Source organism: Citrus sinensis, chromosome 2, assembly GCF_022201045.2.
Source record: "Citrus sinensis cultivar Valencia sweet orange chromosome 2, DVS_A1.0, whole genome shotgun sequence".
Classification (NCBI taxonomy): domain Eukaryota; kingdom Viridiplantae; phylum Streptophyta; class Magnoliopsida; order Sapindales; family Rutaceae; genus Citrus; species Citrus sinensis.
The window spans coordinates 3988988-4005350 of record NC_068557.1 but is presented as its reverse complement, the minus strand read 5'-3'; the positions used below and the strand labels follow the sequence as shown (position 1 = coordinate 4005350).

At 40.8% G+C, this 16363-nt stretch overlaps 1 protein-coding gene across 1 annotated transcript; it reads right to left on the bottom strand.

Moving 5' to 3' along the window:
* Positions 1 to 5918: 5918 nt before the first annotated feature.
* LOC102614123 (alcohol acyl transferase 1 allele RGb-like) lies at positions 5919 to 8025 on the bottom strand. The gene is made up of 2 exons (XM_006470508.4): positions 7517 to 8025; positions 5919 to 6987 (listed from the first exon to the last, which is right to left on the bottom strand). Exons 1-2 carry the CDS (start codon positions 7964 to 7966, stop codon positions 6067 to 6069), a joined length of 1371 nt encoding a protein of 456 aa, XP_006470571.2. The 5' UTR covers positions 7967 to 8025; the 3' UTR covers positions 5919 to 6066.
* Positions 8026 to 16363: the final 8338 nt, after the last annotated feature.

The window sequence follows — 16363 nt, the reverse complement described above, 5'->3', positions numbered from 1 at the left end:
TTTTGAATACTCTTGAGCTTGATGATTTAATTGTTGAGCATTTTCAGAAACTATTTTCTTTTGGAGGGTGTTTTTGTGATCCAGTAGTATCTTGTATTGAGCCTAGTATAACCGTGATGCATAATCAATTGTTGTTGGAGCCGTTCACGGCTGTTGATGTTAAGGAGGCGTTATTCAGTATGCATCCGGATAAATCCATGGGGCCGGATGGTATGAACCCCGCCTTTTATCAGAAATTTTGGAATATAATTGGACAAGATGTTACTGATGCGTGCCTACACTTTATTTCAACTCGCACCTTCCTTGATGAACTGAATGATACCTTAATTGTATTAATTCCTAAGAAGCTGCAGCCTGAAACTTTGACAGACATGCGCCCTATTGCATTGTGCAATGTCTTATACAAGATAGTTGCAAAGATGCTTGCAAATAGAATGAAGCTGGTATTAGACTCTGTCATTTCTGAATCCCAGAGTGCATTTGTTCCGGGCAGAGCAATCACTGACAATATCCTCATATCGGCTGAAATTGTTCATTTTCTCAAAAGAAAGAAGCAAGGAAAGACGGGTACAGCGGCGTTCAAGATTGACATGTCAAAAGCATATAATCGGATTGAATGGGACTTCCTAAAGGTTGTGATGTTGAGGATGGGATTTGATGAGGGTTGGGTGGATCTTATTATGTTGTGTGTTTCTACAGTGAGTTATAAAGTGCTAAGGAATGGGGCGGAAGTGGGGTCGATTATCCCAAGTAGAGGGCTTCAACAGGGTGATCCGTTATCTCCTTATTTATTTATAATTTGTGCTGAGGGTCTTAGTTCGTTGTTCCGTAATCAGGAAATGGCTGGATTTCTTCATGGGATCAAAGTGGCTAGGAGTGCACCTAGCATTTCTCACCTATTCTTTGCCGATGATTGTTTACTCTTTTTTAAAGCCAATCTAAATGAAGCCAGAATTATAAAGAGTTTGCTTGCTATCTATGGTATTATAAATTTTCTCAAATAGAATGAAGCCAATCTAAATGAAGCCAGAAGGATCCAAAAAGATGTATTATAAATTTGCACCTATAAAAATAAAATACAAGTGAATCACTATTATTAAGTGTAAAACATCAATATTAAGGAAAGCAAACAATGCAAAATTAGTGCATAAATTGCACTCTAACATGTACTAATTTTACTGCAGCCCTGCAGCTACCTGCCTTCAAAGTGGGTCTCTGGTGTTGATCAGTCCATGCGCTCTGGTTGCCGCCTACCATTTAATAATTTCAAAAGAAAACGCCATAATTGTTATAACTATGGAATGGTTTTTTGTCATTCATCCAGCAGTAAGAAGACTCTAAAGGCTTCAATGGCACCAAATCCCAACAAACCTTATCGCATCTGTGATAATTGTTTCAGTAAACTAAGAAAAGCCTTTCACACTGATGATTCATCACATTCCTCTGTGAGTAGAAGAGGAAGCATCAATCAGGGTCCTAATGAATTTATTGATAAAGATGAGAAGTTGGGTTCTAGGTCTCGTGCACAACTTGCAAGATTTTCTTCGATGGAATAGTTTAAACAATCAGAAGGCAGATACAAGAGGAACAAGAAACTAGAATTTAATAGCAGCCGAGTTGCACCTATTCCAAATGGAAGCACGAAATGGCGAGCACTCAATATTCCTAAACCTTTCAATGCCATGTTTGGATCATCCAAGAAGTTCTTCTCAGCTTCTGTTCCTGGGTCGAGAATTGTATCACGAGCAACATCGCCAATATCAAGGCAGCCCAGCCCACCTCGTTCAACCACACCGACCCCGACTCTTGGAGGACCTACCTCGCCTAAAATCCTTGTGGATGATGCAAAAAGGACCAACGATCGCGTTGGCCAAGAGGTTTTAAATTAAGAGAATAGGTATTTGCTTTTCTCTAATTACAAGTGATTAATTGAGTGAACTTCCTAAAATACTTGCATTACGCATCAATAATAGCTTGAGCTAATAGATGCTTTACATGGTTATCTGCTTGATTATTTAAATTCAATGTAATAGTAGTTTCAGAGCCAAATTTCATTCGCTAAATATATTTAGCAATGCTCCTTAGTATCCAGAAATCAAGAATCATAGCCATATTTAATGAGATATATCTCAACACAAAGTTTGCGTAAAATCCACATGATGACCAATGAAAATAAGCAAAATGAAAATAAAGGTCTAATGCAGCCATTTCTCTCCATTCATTGCCTATGGCATTGCAAACGTAATAGTTTGGGAATTCAATCTGTTTGACCATCATGAAAATTTAATGGCTAGAAGTTTGTGAAGAGATCTTCTTCCCCCCTTCAATTTTATTAGTGCAATTTCATGAGCTTTTTATGTGATGCTAAATCCTTCAGGCATACGTTTTTGGTTTAGAAGCTGTAAGCTCTAGAAAAATTATGAATGGATAGAATCCAGACCTCAAGATCCCAACAGGTTACTATTTAATTCCTTAAATATTGTTATTTGCTTTTTGGAGCTAGTTATTGAGCGTTATCTCCAGAGCAGGCAGGTTGTTAAGTAAAGTCTTTATTTATTCATTTATTTTTTTCCCAATAGCCATATTAAACTTTTCCTTCTTCTGTTTTGGCAGAATGCTGATCCCTCTCTATCTCTCGCAGGTGGAGAATCATACTCGGAAAGCTCAACTTCAAGAGGTTGAGCTGGAAAGGACAACTAAACAGTTGAAGGAGGCAATAGCAATTGCAGGGGAAGAGACTGCAAAATGCAAAGCAGCAAAGGAAGTGATTAAGTCATTGACTGCCCAAGTAAGGCAGTTTTCTTTATTCATTAGTATTATGTCTTATGGAATTATTTGTAAGTGGCATCAAAATAAGGATCTAATTAGCGCCTTTATTCTAGATGGTGAGTAGATTCATTAGTTTTACTGACTGTGCTTACACTTATAATCACACTTTATATTGATGATGCCTTTGTTATTCTTGTTGAATAGTTGAAGGATATGGCTGAGAGACTGCCAGTAGGGACACTACGGAACATCAAATCACCAACATTTACTTTCTTTAGTTCCAGTCCTCCTTCCATCGATGTGTCAAATGCTTCAATTGATCGGCTAGGTGGTCAAACAGCAGCTCAAGAACGGGATCAAACAACCTTTTGCTTTCTAATGGGTCCAGCACTGCCAGTAATCGTAGCTCCAAACAATGCCAGTCGGAAGCGGCAACTAGAAATGGGAGCAGAACTAAAGAAGGTGAATCATCTAATGACAATGAATGGATTGAGCAAGATGATCCTGGTGGATATATAGCACTTACCTCACTACCAGGAGGTCTCAATTATCTTAAAAGAGTTCGCTTCAGGTATGATATCTAATGCCCAGTTGCGACAACCAGTGACACGAAATGGCTTAGGTACCATTTAGTAACTTGCGCCTTTTCCTTTAATTTTTTAATCTTACAATAATGGCTCTCAATTATGAAAACTAGCACACAGCACATATGCTGAATAACAACTTGATTTATTGACAATTAGTTTAAAGTAAATTCCATTTAGGCATCCTTATATCGACAAGCTCGAAATCAGTATTCCGACAAGTGTTTAGAGTGCCTAGTTGCCTTGGTCCCCTTGACATTAATGTAAAGTTCCTCGGGCTATCTTATTGTAATTCTAGGGATGATTGCACTTTTGATAATTGCAGAATTGATTTTTTTCCCCTTCCATCTTTTCTGTACACTCGGAAGCCGCTTAGTGAAAAAACAAGCAGAGCAGTGGTGGGCAGAGAACAGAGCAAGAGTATATGAACAATACAACGTACGCACGATTGATAAGGCAAGTGTTGGTGTTGGAATTGAGGGCTTTGGTCATTAACACTAGGAAAACAATCATCTATAAATGTAATGATCTGTGTACAATTCTGCGCTATTTATATGGAGTTCAATATAGATCAATTATATTTGGTTTCCATCTTTTATTTATTTTATTTTATTTTTTTTAAAAGAGGTTTATGGAAACGAGAATTGATAAAAGAAGAAAAGAGATATAGAGGGGCTTGATTGTGCTTTTCTTTTTCACCTCTTGATTTATCTTTCTTTTGACCTAATTTCTTTTTTTCCGCCAATTAGTACCTTGTGTTGAGGGGTTGATGGAGGGTGAGAAATGGAAATTCTTATTAGAGGTTGCTGGCTCTTAATTGAAAGCAGCTGCCACGTAAATTCACAATCAAATACTTCGGCAGATCTTTATGTCAGTTCTCATTTAGTTCAACCTTGTTCAAGGAAGTTTCCGTGTACATTACATTAGTGATGTGTTTATTTATCAGTAATTGGAATGAAAATTAAAGAATGATAATTAATAATTTATTTATAAAGTTGAGATACAAATTTTACTTTTTAAATGATATAAAATTTGATGTGTCATTTATTCATTAGTGCTACGAATAATAAATACATCACCATCAATAATTGGTAACATGTCATTTAGATGCAAATTTTAAGCATATCATGATTATGAAAATACATATCTAAATCATAAATGACTAATAAAGTATAGGTGGTTTAAGAATCTTAAGAAGTTAAAGTTATAGTTACAATATTTAGTTTTAGACATAACTTGAGAGGACACATAACTTGCATCATTGGTTTGTAATCAAAATAATCTCTTATGTAAACTGAGGAGATATATGTTGGTTAAAAATCAATTTTTTTTAATTTTTATAAAAACTTTTAGAACCGATCTCATACAATACATAGGAATTCGTAATTTAGAAAATCATACCTCAACAATTTAAGAAGATGAATGATAAAAAATAATTCAAGTTCCCAGATCACGATCCGTCACCAATGATCTTCCAGGTTATAACTCAGATTTGATTTGCACTTGACGTGTGAGCAACTTTAGCACAACTAAAAGCAACTAGCAAGAGAAAATATTCCTCTCAATTTTAGAGAGAATTTTTTTTTCTCCGATCTGTATAATGTAGCCTCTTTTTTTCTTTTAGAGAAAATAAGCTATTTTATATCTCTATTTTGTGGAAACACTAAGCTCCATATTTATATATATTTTTTAATTCTATTAAATCACGTTTGATTTAAATTAAAAAATATTAAAAACCAAAAGTGGCCTTACTTGTTTTTGTGTTATAGGGGCCCATCTTATAAAATAACACAAAGCCCCTTACATACAAGCATATTAAATGGAGTCTCCTACTAAATAATATATTTAGGCTTTTAACCCAAATAGCTAGTCATCTTACTTATTAATTCAGTAGCGGCGCAATTAATTAAATGAGTTAACCTGGGGATCATATGGGTACATACAATAGTGGCTACAATAATTAGGCTTGTAATTAAACTAACCAAATTATTTAATTCCAAATATACTTCAGTAAAAGATTAGAACTGACTTCCATAATTATATGCTACATAGGATAGTGTTTTCGAATAATAATTCGACCCATGCTACATTGATTTCTTTACTGCATAATCTTTTGTATCACATCATTAATTAAATCGATATCTCAACTGTCCAATCAATTTAATTACATTTTGTTCCTTGATACTTACTGGTTTTCTCTACTGATCATTTTCAACATACTAAATATGTTGACATACTCTGGCAAGAGAATTCTATGATCGAATGTCGAAAACCCATCAAAAGATGTGTTGTACAAATTCTATATTGTTAATCTATAACTTCAATACTCATAATTGCTCCCACCAACATACTAGGTAATCTTGATTACAAGTGTGTGTCGTGCCCATTGGTAACTCAAATAAAATAACAATTACAATAATGAAATTATAACTAACTCAAGATTAAGATTACAGTAAATCAATGTCTATGAGATTTAATAAATCTGACAGTTATTACAAAGTTAATTAAATCTCATATGTGATCTTGTTCAATGTAATCATACTACATCAATAAATTTGTACATGATTAAGACAAATCATTTAATAAATTTATTACAATCTATACCTCGTACTACATCAATAAATTTGTACATGATTAAGACAAATCATTCAATGAATTTATTACAATCTATACCTACATGATTAAAGAACATATTTTCCCAACAATATATCCACTAAAGCTTGCTGGAAATCTGAGTCTGATTAATGTTGCATAAATCCTCCATAGTTCCTTGAATCATCATTCTCCTTAGCTCTTCTTGAAACCTCTCCATAACTGACTGCGGCAAGCATATTGGTACAAAAATTCCAGGCTCTCCATTCTTGTTTTGGTGCTTAACAAAGAAGCTGATCAATTCTACAGCCCCAGCAGTTCCAGCATAAATTGGTTTCCCCCATCCAAGATCAACCTCTCCAAATCCAAGATTGCTTAGATCCGAAACAATGAAATTTCCCCTAGTCGGGAACTTGATTCGTCGCCCTTTGATCACCATAAGATCCGCCACAGACCTTATATACTCATCATTCATTTGAGCCTTTGCCTTTTTCACCAATTCAACAGCGTATCCTATTGGATTTTTGCATAAGTGTTCAGCTTTTGAACAAACAGCTGGAAATGCAAAGGCATTGCCATAATAACCTGAAGGAATATCCGTTTTATAACGTTTTCCACGTGCGTTAATAATACAAGAAACTCGAGCAATCTCTTCAGGTTCAAGCTTGAGTGCAATTGTTCGACATTTCCATATAAAAGCAGTTAATAGATCAAATGTTGAACAGTCTTTGAGGTGAAAAGGAAGCTGATTTCTTAGTGCTTTGGTCTCTTTGGCGCCAAAGTAGAACGATTTGTGAGCCATGTTGTCACTTGGAACCTCATTGTTGTTTATTTCATCATACTCATGGTGGATACATGTAACTCGTGGGGGATTTCTGGCATTTAAGATGTGTCGTTGCCAAATTGGAAACAAGGTTGGTGAGCATTTCCCACGTACCATGTCCTCTATGCCTTTTAAGAATTGTACCAAACCAGAACCATCACACATTGTGTGGTTCATACGTAATGCAAAAATGAATCCTCCGCATGTCAAACGTGTCACCTATAGATATAGAATTATTCAAAGTTTGATTATGATGATAACATAACATGATATATATATACCTTAAAAAATCATTATATAATTTAAAAGTTACTAAAGATCTCTTTAATGATCTTTTTTCATGTATCATTATTATCATTATTAGTAATTTTTTATAATAACTGCAAACTCAACACAAACACAACACAAAATAATAGAACTAGCTGCATGTCACATGGTTATTAAATAAATGAATTTGGATCACCCCGTTCAATAATCATATTGAGTTTGAATTTAAAGTTTTCCAAAAAAACCATGTACGTGTGGGAATTGATACATCTATTTATTTAAACAAAGTTCAAATTGATATTTTTAGTCCCTTTCTTCCCTAAAGATGATTCAAACTTGAATAATTAGTCAAATAATATTATTTAAAAACCACTCGTCTTAGCACTAAATCAATCTTCATCATATATTACTACTATTTTTTTTTCAAATTCTAAAATCACAAAATAAACTTACATACTAATTAAAGTAAAGAGAGACTCACTTGAATTAAGAACAAAGGGCAACCAAGAATGCCTTCAGAGCCTGGAACATCATAAAGCAGTTGGTTCAAATACGGGCATGGTGGCTGAATATCATCTCCAAGCTGCTCAAGTGTGAAGTTGGCATCAGCCTCAATAAACAAGACTCCTTCAGCATTGCATTCCACCATAAGCCTGCGGTTGTAACCTTCTTTAAGCCTGCCAGCTAAAGGGTAGTAAAACACAAGTGCTTTACTTATTGCTTCTCTAATGACCTTAACAGGGTCTCTTCCTTGCATTGAAGGTGAAGGGTCATTCTTGTAAAAGAATATTACTGGTACATGAAACCTTAGGCTTTCTTGGTCATCTATATCTGAAAGTTGCTTCACTTCTCGTCGTGTTGGCCTCGCCGGAACAATTAGTTCGGGTGCCTGCCGAGTAACCGACAGAACTTGGGAAAATTTTGACACCATTAGTTAGGGAGTATGAGTTTCTTGAAGTAGATATGTAATTGGTTGCCTCAACGGTGCATGCTTCATCCTTCATTTATAGTAGTTAGTAGTAACAGGACGATAGAACAGAAGACACACGTCAACACGAGAGCCTGTGTCAAATCACCGTGCTAAAACGAGTAATTTTAATTTTTCACGGGTCTATATAATTGGGATCAAAGTAATAATTGATATTTTAAAATTTTAAATGATATATTATTTATTAAATAATTAATAATTTTTTTTATAAAATTTAAGTGAATTAATTATATTATTTTATTAATAAATTAATAAATATTATTTTATTTAAATATAAAATTTAAGATATCTACTGCACCTCATTAAGATAAGGGTTGGATAGGCTCCGCGCAACGTGCATCATGCACTATATTGTAAAAAACATGTGATGAATTGGAGATCACGCTATATCGTGAAAAACACGTGATGAATTGGAGATCACGTTCCTCGCAAGTTCAACTGAAGTAGACGGATGACGACATGAGTGCAAGGGTAGGATTGATTGGATGGAAAAGGGTGGACACGGTGATTAATTCTCCACCTCTCATTTCTCTGATTGTGAAGGTTACATTCCCCTCAGCTTGAATTGTGAAATCAAGTTCCAGCCGCGTATGCAATGAAGAGACCACAACCACAAGTGCAAGGTAGAGATGGTAAAAATATCTGTCCGGTCCAGACTCGGGCGTTGCGGGCCGGGTAATATTTGGTTCGGGTATGAAGTCGGGTTGGTCTTGGGCATCACTTGATAAATCCGGAATTCAGATTTTATTAAAAAAATTATAAAATATATATTATTTTAAATATTTTATATTTATTTGACTCATTTATTATATATATATATATATAATTTTAAACACTTAAAGTTTATATTTTCATGTCAAATTTTATTGAAATAAATTTAAAACTTATAAAATTACCAAAAAATAAAAAATATATACACATAAAATATTAAAAAATATAAAATTCAAATACCCAGATTAAAACCCGGCCCGGACTCGGACCCGAACCGATTACATCCGGGCAGGGTCCGGTCATGGCAATACCCGGACCCGGCCCGGGGTTTTGCCATCTCTAGTGCAAGGGACCATCATTAATCTGGCCATCTTCTAATAAAACATGTTTAAAGGAGAATGCAGACATCTTCTAATAAAACATGTTTTATTTTTCCTAGTAATTATCAATGTAATAATGATTATAATTAAGCTTTGGGTGTTGTTGCAAATCAGCAAATATACTCTTTCATGCGATTGATAGTTGATTGGTGCTTTGTTCCTCAAGCATTTGCCGTCTTAAAGTAAATCCGGCTGTCATTTTGCTTTTTGTGAGAATGAGGGCATATAATACAATGAAACTAAGCAGCATTTAACAAATCAACAAATGGAAAAAGTAAGGTTGGGATGCATGTCAATTTTGTTTTTTTTTAATTTTTGTTTAGAGGTATTACAGCATTTTGATATATTACAATTTAAGATCTATTGAAAATAATTTCTAATATATATAATTCTATCATCTAGCCAACGTAGTTTTAAAATTTGCTACCACTGACAACTAGAGAGATATCACCCATATTCTACATTTAATTTTGTAGTAAGAAAAGAGAACCCCATGACAGCTCGATCTAATTTTTTATTAATGTATATATATGGGTGCTTTTTTTTTTCAATCTGAGAGTTTTGGATTAAAAGTTTTGAATTAAAAATTACAAGGCCACCATTTGTCTATGTATGGTAGGTTTCATCATATGCAATCAATAAATTAAAAGTAGAAAGGGGTTAGGAAATCTAACAACCCCAATGGGTAAAGAAAATTGTATTTGCATAATTAAACTGCAGCCATTAATCGTTATTTATTTATCTTTATTGTAAGCTTGACTACTTGAATGAGTATATTTATCATATTAATCCTTAGCCGAAGCAAAAATTTGCCTCACTCAACTATTTGCTTTTGATTACACTTAGGGGTGGGTAAAGAAATTGTTACTCCCATAAAAACCAAATCGAATTGACGGTTTAGTTCGACTCAGTTCAGTTTAAAAAATTAAAGAAATCAATTTATATAAAAAAATTAAAAACATAAAATACAAAGAAATTTACGATTTAAAACCGGAAAAACTTAACCGAATTGGCAATCGGTTTGGATTATGTTTTATGAAAAGCTGATCAGTTTCAGTTCGATCAAGAATCGAATCGACCCAGGAGAAGTTCTTTCCTGAATGGAAGATTTAGTAAACATCTGCAACAGATAAATGGTGGTCCTAAAATACCTGCAAATAACTGCTTTTGCGTCTACATACATCATAAGGATGCTAAAACATAGTACAATAGTGCTTGCAACTAACCCCACCTTTGCTGTTGCCATCATTAATGACGAGAAAGAAGACATCTTCGTTAAAATTAAAAATATATATATATATATATTCGAAAAAAAATAAATGTATTTTTATTTCACAAATGAACAAATGAAAAAAGTGCGGCTGGGATGCTTGTCAATGTTTTTGAATTATTACAAATTATTGATAGATTACACTATGAGTTCTATTGAAAATAATTTGTAATATATAATGTTTGGGAGGGATACTGTTTGGGACAAATGCGTCGAAGGGACCAGGAATGACGAGCAGACATCTGATGGCGGAGTTCTGCGAACCGGTGTTTTCCGTTAAAGCCTGGCGCGTGGAAGAACAGGAGCAGAAACATCCTGCTCGCCCACGATGTTGTCGTCCGCGAGGCCAATTCCTATAAAAGGCATGAGGCCATTCCGGCTAGAGATCGAGAGGCGAGGAGACCCGGTCGACGGCAGTTGGCAAGACGTGCTCTCCAGCACGAGAATCTAGGCACAACAGCCACGCTTTCCCCAGAACCGCGACGTAACACGCAAGATCTCACGGAGCCATGACAGCCACACTTTCCCCAGAACCGTGGCGTAACACGCAAGGTCTCACAGAGCCGTGGCAGCCACGCTTTCCCCTGAACCGTGGCGTAACACGCTAGATCCCATGTTTTGCCCATAACGCAGCAGTTGGAGTCCCATACCGTCTCGAAAAGAGCGGAAGACTGAGATTCAGAGGAAGCCTATAAAAAGGTAGCCAACGAAGGTAAAAGGGTTGGCATTCTTGAGAAAAGGGGAGAAAACCACAAGAAACGCCATAAGACCTGTGGCAAGCTTTTCCCGAACCTTCATATCTGACTTGAGCGTCGGAGGGTTTGCGCCGGGAAAACAACCGGCGTACTCTGACTTATCTGTGTACGCAGGGACCTCCGGGGAAGAAGCCTGGCGAGGAGACCTCCTGGTCGTGACGAAGTTGATCGAGCAGAGATCCTGATCGTAGAACGAGGAGAACCGGAATCTCGCATCAACATTTTGGCGCCGTCTGTGGGGATCCAGAGCAAAAAGCTTCTGTCGATAGCAAGAAGAGGGGTGGAGTAAGCGAAAGGCAATGGAGATAGGAGGAAGTAGCGCACAAGGGGGTGACATAAGGCTTAACGATTCCGTGACGCTGAGGGAGGTGATCAGCGAAGCACGGGAAAAAGTCATGTTCGACCGGATGGAGCAAATGGAAAAGCAGATGGAAACCTTGACAACCATCCTGCATGAGCTGCGGAACGAGCGAAGGGTAACCCAAGAGGGAAGGGTGAGAGGCGGTGGAGCGGCACCAGGTACCGATAGTGCGGAGAGAAGTCAAACCGCTGGGAGATTTGGCGGTGAGAGAGGTAACGTACCTCTGCGGGGAGAATTTCATAGAGAAAGAGAGCAGTCCCCGGTAAGACAGACTTGTGACGGGGGCGACGGGGTGGTGAACGCAGAGGAAACAGAACTGAGGCAACACTTACATGATGTAGAGCGAGAGCGGGATCAAGCTGCAGCGCGCGACCCTGGTCGCGCAGGACAGCTGGAGGAGGAAGTGCGAAGGCTAGCGCAAATAATTGATGACATGCAAGGGAGGAACAGAGCCCCTGGTTGGAGGATAATGCTGGACGGGGAATCACCGCTCGCAGCAGAGATCATGAGGGCAGTTATTCCAAGAGATTTCCGCCTCCCCGACCTCAGATACTCGGGAAGAACTGACCCGCTGGTGCACATAGAGCGCTTCAACGACATAACGGGGGTCCAGGGATTATCTCCATCCCAAAGGTGCAGGGTGTTCCCATTATCCCTTGAGGGACGTGCACGAGAATGGTACAGGAAACTTCCTCGGGGCAGCATAAAAACCTTCGAGCAGATGTGCCAGGAATTCGTAGAGCAGTTTAGTGGGGCAATGTCACCGGAAGATGACATGATGGAGCTGAAGAGCATGAAACAGGGGGAGCAAGAAACCCTTCGGGAATTCATCAAGAGGTTTCATCGGGCTGTCCTCGACTTGGGAGCCTTCAACCACCCTCAGGCGTTAAGGGGACTGAAAGAAGGGGTGAAGATAGGAAGGCTGTGGTACAATTTGAGAAGCCCAGCTATTCAAACGTATGCAGCCGCATACGAACAGGCTAAAAGAGACATCGAGATTGAGGAGGAGAAGGCTGCACGGATCAAGACAGACCAGTTGGAAGGGTTAGGGAGGAAAGAGAAGAAAGCATTACCAACTAATGGACCGAACAGGAGGAGGGACCACCAGATCTCCGGTAGTGGAGCAGGAGGTAGGGTAATTGCTTACCAGCCTCATCAGAGGCCGCCACAGTATCAGCGCAGCAGGGCGCCACCTCCTCGCTCCCCAGCTAGGGAGCCTTGGAGAAGACATGATTCGGCATCCGGCGATCTTCATCAACATTCCCACGGTAGCAGGACGAGCAGACCAGAAGCACTCCCACCGCCCCCAACTCACAGTGGGGCAAACAGAGAAAGAGCAGTGCATCTGGTCGACCAGAACCAGGACTATGGGCGGTACACTCCCTTGAAGATGCCCCTGGATGAGGTGTACGAGGCCATAAAGGGTCGAGGGCTGCTGCACCTCCCTACACCAATAACAAAGCTACCCAACAGGAGGGATAGAGGACGTTATTGTAAGTTCCATGGCACCCATGGCCATACCACAGCAGAGTGTAGAGATCTCAAGACCCAGGTCGAAGATTTGGTGAGAAATCGGTACATGGACGAGTTTATGGATGGGACTTTCCCGATGGTGGCCACCACGGATGAAGGGGAGCAGGGTGATGGAATCTTGAGACGCGAGCCGCCCGCAGCGAGGGTGATAGCTGGGGGCCCAACGTTGGCCGGAGATTCGAACAGATCGAGAAAAAATTATGCCAGATACGCCATGACCAGTAAAGAGATACTCTTCAACACCCCAGCAGCCAAACGAGCAAGGGTCAGGCAAGTGCCAATCATGTGGACGGATGAGGATGAGGAAGGGATTCTATACCCCCACGAGGACGCTTTAGTCATCAAGGCTACGATCGCTAGCAAGAAGTTTGACCGGATACTGGTTGATACGGGGAGCTCAGTTGATGTGCTATTTAAATCAACTTTGGAAGAGATGGGAATAGCCGACCGGAAGTTGGAATACACCAACACCTCCTTGAAGGGGTTCGGAGGGGGGAAGCTGGTCCCTCTGGGCGTGGTCGAACTGCCTATCACAATCGGGAGCCCCCCGACAGAAAGAACAATGATACTGGACTTCGTCGTAGTGGACGAGGAAGGTCCTTACCAGATGATCCTAGGTCGGCCATTTTTAAGGATGAGCAAAGCGGTGCTGTCCAACCATTATCTGTCTCTGAAGTACCGGGTGAATGGGGTAGTCGGAGTGGTAAGAGGAGACCAGAGGATCGCAAGAAGCTGCTACTCCTCGGCAGCAAGGGAGGCGATGCAGATAACATCCATCGATACCCGAGTGGAAAACAAGACTGGCAGACAAGAACCCGTAGAGGATCTGGAAACAGTAAGCATGGGACCGGAGAACCCGGGAAAGACAGCTTCCCTTTACCAAAGATCGATCAGCTAGTAGATTCAACGGCTGGACATGGTCTGCTTAGCTTCATGGACGCATTCTCGGGATACAACCAGATCCCCATGTACGAGCCGGATGAGGAGAGCACGGCTTTCATCACTAACCAAGGTCTATTCTGTTACAGGGTGATGCCATTCGGTCTCAAGAATGCTGGGGCCACCTATCAAAGGCTGGTGAATAAAGTCTTTAAGCCCTTGATCGGGAGAACCATGGAGGTGTACGTGGACGACATGATCACCAAGTCCAAAGTCCCGAAGGAACATGTCAGACATCTCGAGGAGACGTTCGAGCTTTTGAGGAAGTATAAGATGAAGCTCAACCCGGAGAAGTGTGCTTTCGGGGTCGAGTCAGGGAAATTCCTGGGATTCATGGTGAGCCATAGGGGGATTGAAGCAAATCCCGAGAAGATCCAGGCGATTGTGCAAATGACGTCTCCTCGAAACCTGAAGGAGATGCAGAGCCTCACGGGGAGGTTGGCGGCGTTGAGCAGATTCATATCCAAGGCTACAGATAAGTGTCAGCCATTCTTTCAAGTGATAAGGAGGGGAAAGAAAACGGAATGGACCCCAGAATGCGAGGAAGCCTTCCGGAACTTGAAGCATTACTTGCAGCAAGCTCCGCTACTGTCCACACCGAGGGATGGGGACAAGTTGAATCTGTATTTGGCGGTATCTGATCGGGCCGCCAGTTCCGTTCTGGTGAGAGAGGAAGAAGGAATTCAGTATCCGATATACTACACCAGCAAGGCCCTGCTCGACGCTGAGACCAGATACCCAACGATGGAGAAATGGGCACTGGCCCTTGTGGTTGCTGCTCGGAAGTTGAGGCCGTACTTTCAAGCATTCCCGGTCTCGGTAATAACCAACCAGCCATTGCGTCAAATTCTACACAAGCCGGATGCTTCTGGTCGGCTCGTCAAATAGACTGTAGAGCTGAGCGAATTCGACATAGACTATAAACCCCGCGCGGCGATAAAGGCCCAGGCAATGGCCGATTTCGTAGCTGAGTTCGCGGAGCCCGAAGTATGCTTGGATCAGCAAGATGCAGATATAGGCAACGACGAAACTCAAGTATGGCAGATATCTGTGGATGGGTCATCAGGAGAGCGGGGTTCAGGAGCAGGGATTGTCCTGGAAGGCCCAGAGGGGGAGGAGATCTCTTATGCTGTAAAGTTGGAATTTGCAGCCACAAATAACCAGGCAGAATATGAAGCCTTGATAGCAGGGCTGGAATTGGCTAGGGCCGTGAGAGCGGACAGAGTTAAGATCAGAATCGATTCCCAGCTGGTTGCGAATCATGTCAGTGAAAGATTCCAACCAAGAGAGGAGAAGATGGAACAGTACCTAAGGATAGTCAGGCAGATGATGGGGAAGTTCGAAGCAGTGGAGGTGATACAAATCCCCAGGGAGCAGAATGGTCGAGCAGACATTTTGGCTAGGATGGCAGCCGTAGCCGACCCAAAAATGCCAAAGTCGGTCCCCCTAGAAGTGAAGTCTCGCCCGAGTATCGAGCAAAATTTGGGGGTGTTGCGGATAGAACAAAAAAGCTCGTGGAGGGACCCGATAGTTTCATACCTTAGAGACGGGGTCTTACCACCGGACAAGCTACGGGCTCAGAAGATTAGAGCTCAGGCCTCGAGATACACGATGATCGATGGGGTACTGTATCGACGAGGATATACATTACCGTTCCTTCGGTGTTTGGACGATGACGACGCGGATTACGTGCTGAGGGAAGTACATGAAGGAATTTGCGGAAATCATTCTGGCGGGAGGTCCCTGGCCCACAAGGTTCTAAGGCAGGGATATTTCTGGCCGACGATGCACCAGGATGCGCAAAGGAAGACCAGGAGCTGTGCAAGCTGCCAGAGTTTTGCAAATTTCTCTAACCAACCACCAGAGAAGCTCACCTCCATGGCCTCCCCTTGGCCATTCGCTCAATGGGGAATTGATCTGATCGGCCCATTGCCAAAGGGGCGAGGAGCAGCAACACATGCGATAGTCGCTATAGATTACTTCACGAAGTGGATAGAGGTAGAAGCCCTTAGCAGGATCACAGAGAAGAAAACAACAGACTTCGTGTGGAGAAACCTGGTCTGTCGATACGGGATCCCATATGCCTTGGTAACGGATAATGGCAGGCAGTTCGATAATCACAGCTTCAGGGATTTCTGCCAGAACCTCGGGATAGAGCTGAAGTATTGCTCGCCTGCTCACCCCCAATCGAATGGACAAGTAGAAGCAGCCAACAAGACAGTCAAGAGGCTTCTGAAAACCAGGCTCGGAGCAAAAAAGGGTGCGTGGGTTGACGAGCTGTCAGGTGTGCTATGGGCATACAGAACAACCCACAAAACCGCAACGGGGGAGACACCGTTCGCTTTGGCTTTCGGACATGAAGCGGTCGTGCCGGCTGAGATAGGAACGACC

Coding starts and splice junctions, on each gene's coding strand:
- LOC102614123 (XM_006470508.4), bottom strand. CDS start 7,966: ATGGTGTCAAAATTTTCCCAAGTTCTGTCGGTTACTCGGCAGGCACCC. Junction 6,988..7,516: donor GCCCTTTGTTCTTAATTCAA/GTGAGTCTCTCT, acceptor CTATATCTATAG/GTGACACGTTTGACATGCGG.